Below are 17402 nucleotides of genomic sequence, written 5' to 3'. Positions count from 1 at the left end.
TACATACTGCTGCTCGTGCTCTTAGCAACGGTGCCTCAGCAACAGAGCCACGGCAACAGAGCTCCACGGCAACAGCGTGCCGTGTCTCCCCAATGGAGCTGCCATTGGGCGGACCAGCGCTCAGGCACTACACCCAGAGCAGACCGAGACCCCACCGACAAAAACTGAACTATCGTCCCAGCAGACCGCAGGTACAGTGAAGGAGCATCAGAGAGGTTTTGTAAAGATGGAGTGTGAGGGAAAGGTGGTGTGTGTTTGAGGAGAGAAAATGGAAGGGAGGGTGAGAGGAGAGATGTAATAGGGTACAGAGGGGAGAGGCAGGGGGAAGGGAAGGACGGAGGGGGAGTGCTGTGAAAGATGCCTGGTCCCTGCTTGAATAAGGCAGTCCCATTGTACCGGTCACTGGCTGTTTGAAGAGCCCACACTTGGTTTTTGACTGAATGTCTTTTCGTGCTCTCTCTGGAAAAAGCTAGTGCCATTTTTATGTTGTTCATACGATTGTATCAAGAGTGTGTGTGTGTGATCATCTCCATTTTCCACTGAGCTGATCATGTTGTCACAGAGCGATTAGGCTGTAGACATATAGTCACTCCCTTGGAGCCAATGGCCAAGGAGACAAATTTCAAGCAATTCCCCTGACAGGATATCATGTAACGGTGACTTCTGCTAAATTTGCGTTCTGCAGTCAACCTCCTGCCTTTTATTGCTACTTGTGGGCACAGATGTTAATATGATCAGGATGATGCAACACTGTATAGCTGCAATTTGGATATCACATTACCTACATTGGCAAAATGAGTTATCCTCCTTTCATTCCGCATGTAAAATCCAGTGACGCCCCCCTATTGTACGTTACTGAGCAACTGACTCCCAGGAGGCTGGTTTGTAGCATGACTGGATGAGAGATTCAAACCAAAATACACTTATAGAGGCAGAAGAAACACTAGTGCCAGAGTGTGTGGGTTTTTCAAAGGTGAGGGTTATGTAATGTAAAGTTTCATATGATACAAGTTGCTCTTCAGCATCAGTTTGTTTGATGTTTGGAATGAAATGCATTTTCTGTGTATATGTGTGGAAATTAGGAGACAATAATTGAGAGTGAAAATGAAGCCCTTGAGTTCATGGGGAGGGTGGATGAAGGAGTTGAAGAGTTCTTTACTAAGAGAGTACTTCCTACTGACACACTGTGAGTATCACCAGCTGCCACACTAGCCTCTTTACAGTTCCTTGATATTCATCTCATCTAGATCCTAACAATACTGCTTTGATAAACTGATATGATACAACCGGATAGGCACAGTCTTGATTTTGCATATGATCCTTTATTCAGGAAAAAGCAAGATGAAGAATCTATCACAGTGCACGAAGTGGCTCCTGCCAGCTCTGTCCCCTGTCCACCTCAGACAAAAACACTCAGGAGGAAGCTTGGTGATTTCTTTACGCTGAAAAAGAGACGAGGTCTGAAATCAGAAGCAAGCCAAGAGGGGCGTCCCAAAAAGGCCTCCATCGCTGATTTCATCCGCCCGCTCAGGGAGGTCGCCAGAGCCGAGAAAGAAAAAGAAAAGGAACGAGCGAAGGAGCATGACAGGGAAAATGAAAAGGAGAAAGCGAAAGAACATCCCAGTGCTGTTTCTGGAGAGTCAGCTGTTCAGGAGACACCTGTTTCTGGTGCTCCGCCACTAAGGGGTGAAGCGGTGCCTCCCCGCCGAGCTCTCAGAGAGGGGAAGTCCCAGTCTCTCATTTTGCTGTCTGGATCAGCCGCAGCAGGGACTACTAATGCCAGAAACACTGCAAAGGTGAGTGTTAGCGGAGTTTAAGTCTTAATAGTCTAATAAAGTCTTATACATATTAAGGTACAATAGGTATGTTTTGAATAGCACTCACCATTCTGCTGTTGCTGATTTCAGAAACAATTCGAAGGCCAGCATAGCTTTGAACAGAAACTCCATCTCATGCTTCAACGTATTGGAGTTTCCAAAGCCCAGCCAGGAGAGACACAGGTGTGTGAATGTATATGTCTGCAATTAGATACATGTGATTCTGTGTAGTCTTCAAAGGTGTTTAAATACCTCTTTATTCTTGTAGAATCAGGAGGGAGAGATGAAAAAGGCAGAATCTGAAGGTATATTCTTCTATCTATTTGATGTCTAATATGATCAAACTCTGCTGTGCTCCAGCTTAGTGTTAATGAAGCAAAATTAATCTTTGAAGGTGACGGATTCGTTTCAGAGTGAGAGACTTTGTGACATGGATCAGCTCTCCATTAAAATGATTCAGTATCTCTTTGGGCTGATAAGACTGTTCTCCATCCATTAAAGGGACATTATAATGAATTAATTCCCCCTGTATAATAGGTTGTAAATGATTTTTGTGCCTCAGGTACTATCATTGACAGTAAACCTGAGCCACCACCTACTTTCACAAAACCTCGAACGATGTCTGCGTCGTCAGGTAAAACACACATGCACACACACACTGAGGCACATGCCCAGGTTCACTGACTCATATCATATTTGTATGACAAGCTAAATAATTTGCACATTCATTTTTTTCTTTAGATACAAGGCATCAAATTCGCCCAAGTGTGTCAGCTCACGAGTCAGCCGGGAAACCCGCTTTGCTTCCAAAGCCAGTTCTCAAGCCAGGTCCACCCCCCACAACATCTGGCCGCAACACACCTGAGAACGAGCTAGCCCAAATACAGGAAGGGGAGACAAACACACCAACTAAACTTACTCCAACTGCAACCCCATCAGCCCCTGCTCCTGCCCTCACTGCTACCACCACTCCTACTATACCGACAATCTCAAACTCTGTTCCTGACTCAACCAATTTCACGATTTCCCCTTCAAGTACTGTACTGCCCTCTGACTCAGATATATGCACTGACTCTGTTAACCCTACTGCAGCAGCTACAACACCCACGAATGTTACAGAGCTCAACAGCAAACCCTCTATCACTGAAGCTAATGCTACTACCACTGAACTACCCACCGCTACCTTTCCGACAACCCTTACAAGCACCACTACACCCACAGAGCCCCCCGCCACTGTCTCAGTTACCTCCGTTTCCTCTGAGTCCATTACTCCAAGCCTCTCTGTCACTTCCAACTCCACAACAATAACTACGCCTTCCATTACCACCTCAGATACTGTTTTTGAGGCCTGCAATGAAAGCCCGGCTTCCACAAAATCAACAAATCTGTCAACTAAATCGACTTTCCCAGAGCCAAATGGTATTCCCTCAGTTGATGCTACTCCTGCTGCTGGCGATGATGCAGCTATTTCTGTTGTCACCACAGCTTCTTTACCCTCCACCAGCATATCAGATATGTCTGCTACCACCAATTCAGTTACTGAAGCTAGTGATGATTCCACTTCAGTCACCTCTGCTAGCTCTTTAGTTTCACCAGTCACTAAAACAACATCTCCACTGCCTGTGTCAAGTGATACCATTACACCTGACGCCCCCATTACCTCTTCCTCCTCCCTGGTCCCTTCTGCCCTTCCTCCCACCAGTTCCACCTCTTCTCCCACTACTACAAGCCCAACACCCAACGACTGCATAGATTCTATCTCTAATTCCACCATTACTCACTCAGTCACTCCTAGCCCTGCCGATATCTCTGCCCCCTCCACTTCTTCCAGTGAAACAAACCCTACTGACACAACTACCACCACCACCACCAGTTTAAACCGTGCAGATACCACTTCCACCACCAGTTCGGCAACCGCAGCTGCAATTAGCTCCCCACTCCCGACTGACTCAGACCCACCTTACAGTAACAACGTCAGCACTACCCTCTCACCAACTATCTCTGGCCTCCCCACTCCTGACAACTCAAGTGCTACTTCTCACTATTTGACTGGTCCAGCACCCTCTAATTCAGGCCAAGACAATGATTTACAATCATTTTCTGAAGAAAGATCTAGTGTAGAGCCTGCAGAGAAGGAGACAGGTACGTTTTAAGCTCTGTGAGCATATAATGTATGCTTTCATGCATGCATGTATTTCTCTAGTATATGTTGAATGGTGTGGTTTTCCTCTGTCAACAGTAGATGAGGAGCTTGAGGTGGTTCAGAAGATCAAGCAAACCGATACAGATGACAGCAAGAAAGTCATTGATGGTGGGAAGGAGAGTGAGAATGAAGAGGAAAAACCAGCTCGAGTCAACAGCAAAGTGATAAAGGAAGAATTGCAGGAAGAGAGTGTGAAACCTGAAGAAGATGCAGTGAAAACAGAAGTGGGAATGGCTGAACCTGCATCCTGGAAAGACGGCGAGCTGTTTAGTGATGAGGGGGTGATAGAAGGTAAAAAACAAGAAGAAACTAAGTCAGTGGCTGCAAAGTAATTCAAAAATAGTGAAATTGCAAAATACGGGACCAACTACTGTGACAGGGGCAGGAGAGGCCACAGTAAAGGGTAAAGTGGGGGGGCAGACGATCCATGGCACTTCCTACAGGGACCACCACATTACAGCAGCACACCACATAGGGTGGGCCACTGGACCAAAGAACTGAGATCCCCTTGGTGTGATGTAATCAACAAATCCAGCAGTGTCTTTGTCCTTTTTTAACTTATGTTTGAATTTTTGCATTGCACGTATGATTATGTACCATAAGACAACTACTGTGGTAAAATACACCATGTTTACAATAGATGGATAAGAGACATAGTTATGACTATTAAATGGAATATTGAATTGACTCAGTCATTCCTTCTGCTTTTTTATGTCTGTCTATGTATAATTTCTAACATTTTGTTGTTGTTGTTTTTTTTGACAAGAACATCTTAACTCAATGCACACTTGCTAGCTTTTGCTGGAGCTCATGGACTTCCACAGTTATGATGGAGATCTCTCAGTTATCACAGGTGGTCTTATATCATTGTCTCTGTCCAGCAATGGTCTTTGGTGCCAGATTTGCCTTATGACAGTTGAGTAAAGTCCATCTGATGAGGAAGACTGTGAGATATTGCTGAAAGCCTGGAAGAAGCCAGTAAGCAGAGTTAAGGTATTTTGTCAAACTACTGTTTTGTAAGGGATCATGTACAACATTAAACATAAAAGTTGCCATATATGTTCCCCTTATTAAGCCATGTCTCAATAAGGAAATAAAATCAGTCTGATTTATAACTTGGTTTGTTAAACTAGAAGTCAGTTTTTGAGCAAAATGTTGAAAACTAGAGTGAAATTCATAGAATGCACTGTCTTGATCTATTGGGCCACATGCTTTGGTATAGCTGATCATGAATACATGCTGATTTTGTATATGTTAGATATTCAAGCCAGCTGATGCAGATAGGCAGACACCCTGGTAACCCAATGAAAGGTCAGCTCCAAGTGAAGAGTGTTAAGCCCAGTCTAAGTACAGAGGGACTTCTTTTACGTGTGACTGAAAAACAGAAAACTATGGCAGCTGTATGAGTTATTCAGCAGAAAAAATAAGTGTGAATATCATAAAGAAATAAAATCCACCTGAGTATGAGTAATTCCTGTTTTAATGCTACATTTACACTAAAATTATACCTTGTTCTATTGTAGACATGTTGAAGCCCTTCGATACATGATAGTGCAGAGCACTGGCTGTGCAGCTCGCTGTGGTGCAGTATAATTTGAAGTAAAAGGTTTACTGAGAAACTTCCTTTCTTCCTTTACCTAATAAAAGAGGGAATCAGTCCATTATTGGAGACAGACCGATATAATATGGGCAAGTTTGAGGCCTGGTTGATAAAATTCATACATCTGTTTAAAACATCTTTCATTAACATTTCTATATACATATTTATATATACACGAACATCAATCACAGTTAAACAGCAATTACAGCAATTACCTCCAATTTAAAACTACATAAGGTGAAATGGTTTTTTTTCTATCATCCTGACCAGCAGGGGTCGCTGGCCGGGATATCGCCAGAAAGCCACACGCTGAACCCGGAAGAGGAGGGCTGAGGGAAACGACGGTAGACAAATTGTTGTGAATTGTTCACAGAATTGCTTTTGCTATCCAGCGTTAGATAAATCTGTGTGTTTCAAACTAACAAACACCTGAACTACATCTGCAGGAGGATTTAGCCTCGTCGTGCACGCGTTAGAAATGTCGATTGTGCCCCCCAGTCGCTCGTCTACGGGCTGGCCGCGCGGTAGTGGCGTTCAGTTTGGGAACAAATACATCAGCGGGCCTGCGAAACCGCTCACACTGGAGAGGACCATCAACCTGTGAGTTCATGGGGGAATAGTGCCAATTTAGCTGGTTTTACTATCAAAATGTGCCGGTTAGTTAACTTAGACCGACGACCGACAATCATATCAAGCCTATCTAATGTTAGCCCAGTTAGCTAATTGTCTTTTGTTGTTTCTAGAATAATTCGGCTCCTTGTTCGAGCTCGGCTATACTGATTACATGTAACATGCTTGACAGTACATCAATGTCAGCCATGTGGTCACATTTTGGTGTTGTGTGTATTATTTTGCCAGGAATGGTAGACTAAAGTATCAGTGGGAAATGTAAAAAAAATATATATCATATGTGGTGTTAACTTAATGGTCGAGCATGTAGTACTCATTGTTTATTTAGTTTATTTCCCTCAGCAGTCACATCATTTCTTATAATTGATTAAAATGGAATTATCTGAATTCAAATCACAAGTGTCAGCCATTCAGGTGGAAGCACATGCAAGTTTTCTTTGTCTTCTGTAATATCGAACTAAATGTCTTTGACTTTTGGACTGTCGGCTGGGCAAAACAAGCAGTTTCAATATGCCAACTTTAGGAAGTTGTAATACACATTACAACACACGTCTACATTTTTATACTGCCCACAATTAATGGAGAAATTATCAACAGATTAATTGTGAATGTAATTTTTTGTCAGCTCTAGTCAGTTATGGAATGATTGATAAATGGCCTAATGGGCACTGGAAAGTGACTTATTATAGATTTTTGAAGCAATTCAAGAAAAGGAAAGGATGGTTAAATAATAATTGTCTGTTGCAGCCTTTTAAAATTGTATTATTATTATTATTATTATTAGCTTGTATAACACAGCATTACGTTGTATGTAGGTATGAACCAAGCTGTTACCATCTTTGGCCATGCTTAATGTCTTTGCATGTGTGCGTTTTCACTTCAGGTATCCTCTTACCAACTACACGTTCGGCACCAAGGAGCCTTTGTATGAGAAGGACAGCTCGGTGGCTGCGCGCTTCCAGCGGATGCGGGAAGAGTTTGATAAAATGGGAATGCGAAGGACAGTGGAGGGCGTTCTCATTGTCCACGAACACAGGCTACCTCATGTGTTGCTTCTGCAGCTGGGCACCACTTTCTTCAAACTGTGAGTAGTCAATGTTCAGAGGCTCCTGAATGAACCCTGCAGTACAAACAGTTGTCTGATAGTTTGCATCTCTCCGGCAGGCCCGGGGGAGAGTTGAGTCCTGGAGAAGATGAGGTGGAGGGTCTGAAACGCCTGATGACTGAGGTCTCTACATCACAGCACAGTTTTAGCTTCTTGTTGCTTTGGTGATTGTGGAGTTTATGTGTATTAACTTTTGTTTGAATGTTAGATCCTCGGACGGCAGGATGGCGTGAAACAGGACTGGGTGATTGATGACTGTATTGGCAACTGGTGGCGCCCCAACTTTGAGCCTCCACAGGTTAGAACACACAGAAGCAGCCTGGTCAGCATCTGTTGTCCCCTCTGACTGGAGTTTGAAATTTTTTCACAAACACACAAATAGTCCATTTATTTCTTTAGGTTATGTTGTCCAAACTATTTAGCTTTTTAGGAATTACAAATGAGTTTTCTGTAAGATGTTGTCTTTCTTGCAGTATCCCTATATTCCAGCTCACATCACCAAACCTAAGGAACACAAGAAACTATTCCTGGTTCAGTTGCAGGAAAAAGGTCAGTATTTTCACAGTTTAACTTTTGAAATGATCATATTTTAGCATTGAAGTTTAGCAGAAAAAAATGGTAGACCCAGTGGTGTGCATGAAAGGACTGCTATGATTGCTTCTTGTTTTGAAACCTGGGATTCATGTTTCTTCAGCGCTGTTTGCTGTCCCCAAGAACTATAAACTGGTGGCAGCGCCGTTGTTTGAACTATATGACAACGCTCCTGGATATGGACCAATAATTTCCAGTCTACCACAGCTATTGAGCAGGTACTGTTCATGTTTTTTGCATTTGTTTGGTCATTGTATAAACAGTCGAAATGTAACTGAAACACTCATTTTTTATGTTCCTTGTCACAGTAGCTAAATAAGTACAAAACTGAATTGCTAGAAATATCATCCCATTAATGGCCTGTCTCAAGGATTTATTATCTTAAATTACTGACCAAGCCTGTGTACTATGACCTACAATTTCTAAACTAACAAATTACCATCTTACACTCATGTTTGTAATGTAACAGCCTGCTAAACATTTCATCAACACCAGTGAACACAGTGAAAGCGGTCAGTTGTTGGCATGTTTATGCCTCAGCTGGAGGCTGCAGGGCAGCACAAAGAGTACAAAGACTCCCACTGTGTTTTGATGAGCCGTTTCAGATATCCATCATGTTGAAGTGTTTGAGCACAACGCTGAAGTTCCACCAAATTCAGAAACTAGACCTACCACTACAGCTTATTTAAGATAAAGGAGACATATACTGTATGCATACACACAGAGTATTTTGCAGATTGTGAAACTGTTGTCAGTAAACAGGTTGTAAATGTAATTTTTGATAATTATCATTTCTCTTTTTAGGTTCAACTTCATTTACAACTGATTTGGGTGAACAGAAGTTTGTCTGGCTGTCTCTGTGAGTGCGGCCCCGTCTGAGGGAAGATGAGAGACAATGTGGTGGAAAAAAAGGTCTCATCTTTAGCTCAATTTTCACGAAACAAAAGCTTGTCATGTCAGGTATATTGACAGTTCACAAGGGTGTTTATACTGTCGGAAGAAAATGAAAATGTGTTGGTTGTTTTTTTTTTTAAATCTTAAAATACTAGTTTTTGTAGTATACAAGTCTGTATTCCAGTGTGATGAGAACCTGGTTTTATGTCCTCTCGGAGTAGACCAATGTTTGATTAAACAAACTGCATCATTGAGTTTCCTGTTGTTTTAACCTGTAACAATGCTGTGTTTTTTTTTTCTTTTTAATAAAGCAGTTCTTTGAGTATGTTTTTATAAAGTTCAAAGAGCAAGTGAATGGCTGACTGATACAATTTCAAAGTAAATATAAACCTTTTGGAGAAGTCATTTTAATTTTGGGTATTTTCTTTAGTTTACTGATCACATAATTCAAGACTGAGATGGAGGCGTTATATTAAATTGTTCCATGGTTACAACAGAAAATGATAATGTTGAATAATAATTCTAATGACAAAACAATCATATGCTGCTGTTTTATATGGTCACATGTTTACTTGTTCACATCTGTTTTTATTTCCTGCAGTACGTTTACCGAGAGAGAGGCAGGCACTTCCTAATCAGCTGTAAACATGGGCATCAAATTTCCAGTGAACATGCATCAAGTGGATGTGAAAACCAAAATATTTCACCTAATAGAAGACAGAAGAATTGATCATGTGTGATGCTTACAGCTAGCTAGCTAGTTGGGTACTGCCCTGATAAATTTCATTGGTTGCTCAGTTATGTCGAGGTTAAAGTTAGATGTGTTCAGTGCAGCAAATAAACACCAGCATTTTCCAAATCTAACATTTTCTGTTGTGAAAGCTACAAACATGCAAATTTTAGGATTTTTTTTCCAGAAAGATATTCTGGGTAAATTATCCTCTTTAAAGAGAAATGATTTGATTGATAGTCTGACCTGGCTGCTTGGAGAATTGTGAAAATATTTTCCATTCTTCATCCCTCCTAAAGCTACAGAGGGCTTTTTAACATTTATGAATGAGATTTACCCGTGTTACTGACTTTTAAGACTTAAATTTAACGTAGAAAGGGATTTTTGTCAGTTTGCCAATGCTGCCTGACAGTCTCAGCTCAGGGCTTAATGCACGAGGGCTAAACGTCATTTACCCGCGACAGGCAGCGTTTCACACCTACACACGTTACTAACGTAAGTGTTGTCACACAGTTTGTTTAATGGCCTCTAAACGACGACAGGATGAGAATAACAAAACACAGAAGAAGAAAAAGAAGAAGAACTGCGAAGAAACGGCTGAACTTTGTTCAGCTGTGGAGGACGAGCAGGTGAAGAAGGCAGTGAATGCGGCATGGAGCCAGAAGACTCACTGCAGACAGGGTGAGTGAAGACCCCACCGTGACCCGATAAATCTAACCCACTGCTCAATACACGGTAGTGATGGGCACGCCAGTTCTTTTAGACGTACTGAATCACTAGAATCAGTTCACTAGAAAGATTCGTTCAAAAGATTCGTTCACTGAATCACCGAATCATTCAGTGCTTGGCAGGAGGAGCCTGCGACTCCTGAACTGATATACGGCTGAACGGTTCAAGTTTCAGTTCAGTGCACAACTTCCAGGACCGGGAGACGAGAGTGTTGTGACTGTGTTGCTTTGACAAACACATTTGTAAATATAAAACTATATATAACTATATTATAAATCATGATGTTTTAAGTGTCCTGTCCTATGGTATGCTATTTAACTGGTCTACTCGGCAAATTGGGCTCAGTGAGTGATCCGTTCACTGAACGTATACCCCACAGTACATTCAGTGAAGGATTCACACTGAATATGCACCGTTCCCTCGCAAATTGTCGCAATGAGATGATCAGACAGTCACGCGTTTTCTCAAACTGCGGGTTTTATACACTATTTGTTACATGCTGTGTCCTACTGTACTGTTGTTGCGGTGGCAAATTTAGCAGAGTTTAAAAAAAAGTTAGTTTTCTCCGAGGTACACTTGAACACAACACACCCCCATCTCCCTCCGTCGCTCCTCATTACTGCCAGCATAACGTTTTAAGTTTGTTTATCTGGAAACTAAATCTGTTAAAACAACGGGGAACAACGGTCGCCATGAAAGTGTATCCCTCAGAGGAAAATGATTCAGGAGAGTGTAGTTCCCTGAGTGATTCATATGGCAAGCCGTTCCTGCCAGAAATACGCCACATTCAGTCGCGTTTCAACTTCATTACGGCGTAAAAAACAGCGTTCTTTTTGCGCATTACGTGTAAAAAAACGGCGTAAAATCTGAAAAAAACGGCGTTTTTTTACGCCGTAATGAAGTTGAAACGTGACTGAATGTGGCGTATTTCTGGCAAGAACAACTTGCCACGGATTCATGCGTCGGTGACGCGGCGCAGTCGGCGCGCGCGGTCCCTCCCTCAAGCTCAGTTGAACTGTCAGCAGCGCCGCCTGCTGACAGTTCGTTCGTCAAGTGATTCGTTCGTTTCTCAGTTCAGTTGAACTGTCAGCAGCGCCGCCTGCTGACAGTTCGTTCGTCAAGTGATTCGTTCGTCTCTCAGTTCAGTTGAACTGTCAGCAGCACCGCCTGCTGACAGTTCGTTCGTCGAGTGATTCGTTCGTTTCTCAGTTCAGTTGAACTGCTGACAGTTCGTTCGTCAGCAGGCGGCGCTGCAGGCAGGCGGCGCAGCTGACAGTTCAAGTGAACTGAGAAACGAACGAATCACTTGAGGAAGTGATGCAGTTCAGTACGTTCACTTAAAAGATTCGTTCTTTTGAACGAAACGTTCGCGAACGAGACAACACTAATACACGGACAACAGATCTCCTACGGACCCCATCAGGTCACCGGCCATAAAATCGGCCTACAGTCAGACTCTGAGTCCTGGTCTGTCGGAGCTTGTGTCTCTTTGTCTTATCACAACATTGGTAGATCATAAACTCAGCAGCTAAGCAAGTAAACGTGAAGCAGATGATCTTTAAAAGAAGTGACGCACATAGAAAACCGGCCGATTAAACTGCTGAAACCACCGTCAGCCACTTGACCAGGTCATGTTTTGTTTTGGTGTGGTGTTAGTTTTTAGCCTTTTATAACAACTTAATCCATCTTGACCATCAAGACTTAATTTACTACTTTATACACCCGTATGTGTAATGATGTAGCGAGTTTTCAGAAAAGTCAATCAAGAAACTGCTCATGGAATCTGTTTTTAGACCGTAATTACATGAAACAGTCTTGCTTGTTGCTTTGCAGCATTGTTCACAATCATTTAATACATTTAGAGGCATTTAAAGTTTAACCAAAAAGGTCATAGTCTCTGATGGTAGACATACTTACATCCTCTCATTGTATAGATTGTTACATTGCACAGTCTTCTAATAGAAGAATGGATCTGAATCGAGGGAGATTTTTTTTGTTTTGTTTGATCTCATGTCACCTGTCACACCTGAAATGTGTAATATAGAAATATACCTTTGTTCGTAAGAGTTTGTTTCTTCATAGTCAAGTTTGTGGCAAGAATCATCTCATGCACTCACATGATGTCTTGTTGTTTACGTGTAGGGGATCTGGAGCTGGACTGCCACCCTTTCCCTCACTGCATCATCAGGAACTTCCTCGCCAGCGAGACCTTTGTGGAGAACCTCCAGAGAGAACTGCTGGGCCTCACCTTCCACGAGAAGTCAAACGATCTGTACAAATTCAAACAGGTTGTCTGTCAAAGCGACCTTCTCGTTCATTTATCCCAGTGGTTTTGTGTTGGTATCTCATCTTCCTCACTTTGTTGTTGTTCCCATGCAGTCAGATGACTTGAGGAAGAGAACGGAGCCGCATATCACAGGACTGAGGTAAACTAAAAAGCTTGTACATGTGTATTATATATGACAGTAACGTATTGTTAGGAATATCTTGCAGCAGAGTTATGAAGTAAGATAAATAGTCATAGAGAAAGGTGGTGTGGATAGTGCTTGGAGTTCTGACAATCTCTCATCAGGAGCTGCAACTGGAGGAAAAGTACTTTGAGGTGATTTAGCTCGTTCTATCAGGTGGGAGATAAAGTGCTAAAAACCTTATATTATATTCATTTGGTAGACTCAGTCAATTGTGTAACACAATTTTATATACTCAAGCAAGTTGGTGTCTTATTGTCTTTCTCATGAGCTCGTATTGAACCCCTAAGCCGGAGATTAATGGAAAAATTGATCTCAGCAGCTCCACTGCCTGATCTGCCAGACAGAGAAACTGTTATTTAAAGCACATTTTACCTTCTGGGAGTCCTCTGTAATCAATATTTCCCACCTGACACAATGACCCGCCTTTCTCGAAAGTCAGGTTTTGTTTTCAGTTGGTCATTCTGATTGTGTTGCTCGTTTTTCCCACCCGGCAAAAAGAAATGCATCACTTTTAAGCATATTTGCTGGTCCACTGTGACAGATACGATATTTTTTCTTAAAGGACAAAGTGAGCTTTCTCGCTTTAAACCGCTTTAATCAACTGGCATCTCATCCTGAGAGAACAGTTCAAATTCAGTATTTTTTACTCACTGCTGATCTCAGCTCTGAGAATGTTATATAAATGATTATATATTTATATGTATTATATTATTTATATATTTATCACATATAAATATTGTAAAACCTTTTGCTTGGGGAAATAATTAGAGAGCAAATTGCTGTCAGTCCCAGATTCAACAAAGACACACTTGACATAAATTAATCTGTTTTTATCATTTGGCTCTGCATTTTAGCTTCTGGGGTTAAGTGTGTTAAAATAAGTAGTTTTATTTGAGCATTACATGACTCTCCAGGGTGAAATGCTGAGGTGAGCCCACTGGTTGGGGTTTATTCATCAGCTCCACCAGGTGGAGCCAGAGATTACGCCTGACTCTGAATAAGTGTGTTTCCTTCATTTAGTGCTGTTGACTCTGAAAGGTAGCATTAACATTTGGCATGGAGGGACTGTACAGTAAACTTAATGGAAAATGGATTCTGCTGCAGTTAATCACCTGTGAGCACAAGGCGATCCCTGTTAAAGCGGAACGACTGTGCCTCATTCAGTCTGGTACACAGGGATATTACAGCAGTGTAAATGTTGGGGCTTTCAAACAAATGTCTAGAAACCAAGCTGTTATTGTTGAATTATGGAGTAGTAAGAGCTGCCACGCCTGCTCAGAGGTTCAGTGTTTGAGCAGGCTCCAGGAAAAATGAAGATCCCAATGTATAAATCAAGAAAAATTAACCTTTGACTCTCAAACATTACCCAGATAGCAAAACAATGTACAATCCTCTCCTTTATTTAGAAATAATGTTTAGTTTTGTAAATTCTGAATATGACAACCTGTGTTTACTGTGGAGAGACACGTCATTCCTTCTTAATGCTTACTTGTGATTATACAGTGTTACGCCTTCTAAAGCCCTGGAGAATAAATACCATAATTAGATGTACAATGACGGCCTCCTCTTGTGATCATCTATTATTTACATCACAACAAAATGTCATGGTAGGTTGAAGCGGTCGAACATTCGGTCTGTGTGGTGAGGCTTATTACTCGGTCAAAGGTTCAGCTCTACTGCCGTTGTCTGTACAACACGGTGAATGAAGTGCAGTTTGCATTAATCCGTGTCTCTGTTTTCAGGGCGGCGCTGTTTGGGCGTTTCCGTTCCTGGCTCGGGGAAGTGTTGGGGGTTGAACTGGAGCCCACAGTGGATATTTCGTGTGCCAGATACGAATACACGGGTGAGCTTTTTTTATATTTTGAGGTTATTTTGATCACATTCTTTTCAGACTTTCTTTTTTTACATATGTCACATTCTCTCTTCTTTCCAGATGTTCTTTTGTGTCATGATGATGAATTGGAGGGCAGGCGCGTGGCTTTCATCCTATATCTGGTGCCTCCATGGCAAAGCAGTGACGGAGGAACTCTCGACCTTTACTCAACAGACAGTGAGCGTCCCACTTTGTGTGTGTGTGTGTGTGTGTATTTCTCTGCTTTTAGACAACAGTCAGTCAGACAAAGTCTTATATAATCTTCATCTTTGTCTTCAGGTAATTTCCAACCGGAGAGTATTGTGAAGTCGCTTGTACCTTCTTTGAACACACTCGTCCTTTTTGAAGTTTCTCCAGTCTCCTTCCACCAAGTAAGAATAACTGCCCATGCCTTTTCATCAACGGTGTACCTTTGATTGCAGATGGATTTTGTGTTTGTTCAGGTATCAGAGGTTTTTACAGAGGACAAGTGTCGTCTGTCTCTGAGCGGCTGGTTTCACGGGCCGTCTTTAGAACGCCCTCCTCGCCACATAGAGGCCCCTGTTCCTCGGAGCCCGCACTTACCAAGAGATGTGAGTCTGCTCAAATATGCACAAAGATGTGTTCAGTTTTTTTAACAACCCTGATTCCAAAGAAGTTAGGACATTGTAACTATATATTTAATGTTTGACCCCATCAGCTTCATTGATTGTTGTAAATATGCTTCTTCTGAATTTAATGCATGTTTCAAACAAGTTGGGACAGGAGCGGCTTTTATAATGAGATTTAAAAAATTTGGGAAATGCACTTAGTAGCTTTCTTGTCAAGACTTGGATGAGAAGATACCACTCTCATATCTGTCTGTTGAAACTACTGCCAGCAGCTGATTATCTTAGCTTAGCATAATGACTGGGAACAGGGGGAAAAGGCTAGCCTGGCTCTGTCCAAATGTTACAAAATACACCTTCAAACACCTCTAAATCTCACTAATTAAACATTATGTTTCATTTGTTTAATCGGTACAAAAACCAAAAGGAAAAAAAACCATCATATTCCAGTCTTACAGGAGGTTATGTGCTGCATTATTTCTTGACTGGGAACAGTGACTTCCTGAATAGAAGCTAAGCTAATCCTCTGCTGGCTCCAACTTAATATTTAATGGACAGCCTGTGCTCCTGCTGACGTGTTTGCTGTGTTCATCACAGGAAACGTTGCTCCTGGAGTGGGTCAATCCAGTCTACCTGGACATATCCCATCAGGAGCAGATTCAGGAGGAGTTTGAGGACAGCTCTGAAATCCAGCTCAAAGATTTTCTCAAGGTAACTTTGTTTTTACTGCCTCTCATGCGTCCTCTCATTCTTGTTGGCTGATTATGTGTCTGTCCTCAGGAGGAGAAATTCAGGGAGGTGAGTGAGGCACTGCGACTCACTCAGATTCAGTGGACAAAGAGAGGTCCGCCTAATAAGAGGTAGGGCACGTTTCACAGATCATTTCACTTGTTAACAGCTCATATTTTTGATGTGTTCTGTCCTGAGGAGCACATTTTAACACTGTGGTTACATTCACTGTATTTGAATTTAGATGCTACGAAGTGGCGTCTCTGGATACTCTGCCACAGTGTGTCAGTGCATGTTGGGAGCTGCTTCATTCAGAGGCCTTCTTCCTGCTTCTCTCCAACTTCACCGGCCTTCGACTGCACTACCTGTGTCCTGCTGATGATGACGATGAGGATAAAGGTGAAGAGAAAGTGGAGAAGCAGGACATGTCTGATGAACAAGCCACGGGGTCCTCTGACAATTCAAAATCAGCAGATACAAGCGGAGAGAAAGGTGTGTGTCACTTTCTTCAGCCACAAGTCTATAAAGCTGTGTGTACGTGTGTGTTGACCTCTGTTTGTTCTTTAGAGCTGAGCACACCTACGTGTTGTGGTGAACTGCGTCGATGGACTCATGGCGGCTACACTTTGTTGCATGATGCAGAGGCAGCACGAGCAGAGTATGCTCTGGACCTTGTTCTGCCTTTTTGCAGTGCAGGTGAGTCTACACACACACACACACACACACTCAAATTGTCAATCAGTATTGTCACTGTTACAACTCTTGAATTGTCTTCCATAGACTGGCACTCAGACTTTGGGGGCTTCACGTGTTACGTTGCTAATGAAGAGGATGAGGAGGTGAGTGTTGACTACAGTAAAAAGTGCAGTTGTACATGTGTGGGTGATGCTTCAGTGATCATCATTGCTTTGGTTTCCTCCTCATCGCAGCTTCTGACAGTGCATCCAGAGGACAATTGTCTCGCCCTCGTCTACAGAGACAAAGAAACCCTCAAATTTGTCAAACACGTCAACCATAAAAGCTCCTCTGAGTCTGATAACAGTTCTACCTGCAGACCATTGTATGACTTCTCTTTTGTGTACTATGAATAAAGATACATGTATATCTCTTCTTGCGTGTGCTTCTTTAAATCTTTGTTCTTTCTTCCTAAGGTGATGTGTACAGAGACGCTTGACATAGATTAGTTTTATCCACATTCATTTACTCTGTGGGAGCTATTTGTGGTTCAGTGTTATGCTCAAGGACACGTTGATGTGTCAATGAAACTTTAAGACACGTATTTGAAAATTCTCAGTCCACAAAAAGTCTGCTGAGGTTTCTCAGTTACATCATTGCCTTCTTACAGCACATGTTCATTTTATGAAAATTACAAATGGAAGACTTCAGTTAAATTGCCACTGCTATTGTTATTGCAGTTGACACTAAATATCACAAAATAATGAA

At 42.1% G+C, this 17402-nt stretch overlaps 3 protein-coding genes across 5 annotated transcripts; all 3 read left to right on the top strand.

Moving 5' to 3' along the window:
* Nucleotides 1-13: 13 nt before the first annotated feature.
* Nucleotides 14-5077, top strand: LOC143318975 (uncharacterized). 2 transcript variants are annotated; one of them, XM_076727530.1, is made up of 8 exons: nt 14-191; nt 1083-1186; nt 1331-1796; nt 1908-2000; nt 2086-2122; nt 2380-2451; nt 2559-3959; nt 4060-5077. In XM_076727530.1, exons 1-8 carry the CDS (start codon nt 93-95, stop codon nt 4350-4352), a joined length of 2565 nt encoding a protein of 854 aa, XP_076583645.1. In that variant the 5' UTR covers nt 14-92; the 3' UTR covers nt 4353-5077. The 2 variants fall into 2 exon arrangements, with proteins under 2 accessions (XP_076583645.1, XP_076583637.1); XM_076727522.1 differs by having other exon boundaries at nt 4057-5077.
* An 839-nt stretch (nt 5078-5916) lies between these two features.
* nudt21 (nudix hydrolase 21) lies at nt 5917-9370 on the top strand. Its single transcript, XM_076727513.1, has 7 exons — nt 5917-6220; nt 7134-7334; nt 7415-7478; nt 7564-7653; nt 7829-7904; nt 8050-8164; nt 8751-9370. The coding sequence occupies exons 1-7, from the start codon at nt 6099-6101 to the stop codon at nt 8770-8772; spliced, it is 690 nt and encodes a 229-aa protein (XP_076583628.1). The 5' UTR covers nt 5917-6098; the 3' UTR covers nt 8773-9370.
* Nucleotides 9371-10040: 670 nt separating this feature from the next.
* ogfod1 (2-oxoglutarate and iron-dependent oxygenase domain containing 1) lies at nt 10041-17069 on the top strand. Of its 2 annotated transcripts, XM_076737661.1 has the most exons (13): nt 10041-10251; nt 12442-12587; nt 12679-12725; nt 14513-14613; nt 14704-14820; nt 14923-15014; nt 15087-15215; nt 15828-15941; nt 16011-16090; nt 16204-16451; nt 16527-16655; nt 16740-16798; nt 16889-17069. In XM_076737661.1, exons 1-13 carry the CDS (start codon nt 10092-10094, stop codon nt 17048-17050), a joined length of 1584 nt encoding a protein of 527 aa, XP_076593776.1. In that variant the 5' UTR covers nt 10041-10091; the 3' UTR covers nt 17051-17069. The 2 variants fall into 2 exon arrangements, with proteins under 2 accessions (XP_076593776.1, XP_076593768.1); XM_076737653.1 differs by having other exon boundaries at nt 16204-16655.
* The last annotated feature ends 333 nt before the right edge of the window (nt 17070-17402 follow it).

The sequence above is a fragment of the Chaetodon auriga genome, chromosome 1, assembly GCF_051107435.1.
Source record: "Chaetodon auriga isolate fChaAug3 chromosome 1, fChaAug3.hap1, whole genome shotgun sequence".
In the NCBI taxonomy this organism is placed as follows: Eukaryota; Metazoa; Chordata; class Actinopteri; order Chaetodontiformes; family Chaetodontidae; genus Chaetodon; species Chaetodon auriga.
The sequence above is the reverse complement of the archived record's forward strand: the minus strand, read 5'-3'. Positions and strand labels throughout refer to the sequence as shown.